The following is a 755-nucleotide window of genomic DNA, read 5'->3' on the forward strand; positions in this document are numbered from 1 at the left end:
AGTGACTGGTGTGGCCTGGGAAGGAAGCGCTCGGGCCTGGGAGGCTGAGTGGTGGTGAGGGAAGTGTTTGCTTTGGGTCTGCCTGGCAACTGGAGCGTCATCAGAGACACGCGCTGGGATTGGCTGAGGGGCGGGAGCTCGGGGGCATCGACGCGTGGAGACGCGGGGGGGCACTGGGAGAGACTGGGATGGACTGGGAGGAACTGGGAGGGGCCAAAAGGCCGTAGGACGGGCACAGGGAGGGCTGAGGGGTCTGGGGTGATTCCCAGGGAGGATTTGAGGGGCTCCAGGGTCATTCCCGGGGCAGGGGCCGAGGGGACCCGCTCTGCCCCACACTCACCTCTGCGGTTGACGATCAACGGGGCGGACAACTCATAGTTGTGCCGGCAGTACCTGTCCACTGCAGACCGTTTGTACTGCAGATATTCCTGGTCACTGTTCCATTTCCTGGCCACCTTCTCCCCATACGGGGTGTCCCCCACAAGGACCCCCACATCGCTGTCAAAGTGCAGGAGCTGCTCCCGGTTGTAGATGTGCCTCTCCAAGAACCTCACCCACTCGGTGCCGTTGATGAAGTGACACTTGTGGTTTGTCATCATCTGGAACACCCCTGTGTGTGCAGGACACGGGTCAGGGGGTGCCCTGTCCCCCCCCAATCATCCCCCAGCCCCCCACAGCGGGGTGGGAGCTCAGGGGGCGACCCCGGACCCCCCTTTCCCACCCCCCTCTGCCCCACGGACGCCCCAGCACCGGCT

The 755-nt window shown here is 64.5% G+C and overlaps 1 protein-coding gene across 1 annotated transcript; it reads right to left on the minus strand.

Moving 5' to 3' along the window:
- Positions 1-340: 340 nt before the first annotated feature.
- On the minus strand, positions 341-665 carry LOC113979795 (class II histocompatibility antigen, B-L beta chain-like; the record flags this gene model as incomplete). Its single annotated transcript, XM_027707079.1, has 1 exon — positions 341-665. A coding segment is annotated over exon 1 (259 nt), but the record flags the coding sequence as incomplete, so codon positions are not given.
- Positions 666-755: the final 90 nt, after the last annotated feature.

Source organism: Neopelma chrysocephalum, unplaced genomic scaffold (genome assembly GCF_003984885.1).
Source record: "Neopelma chrysocephalum unplaced genomic scaffold, ASM398488v2 Primary Assembly neopelma1_89060, whole genome shotgun sequence".
In the NCBI taxonomy this organism is placed as follows: Eukaryota; Metazoa; Chordata; class Aves; order Passeriformes; family Pipridae; genus Neopelma; species Neopelma chrysocephalum.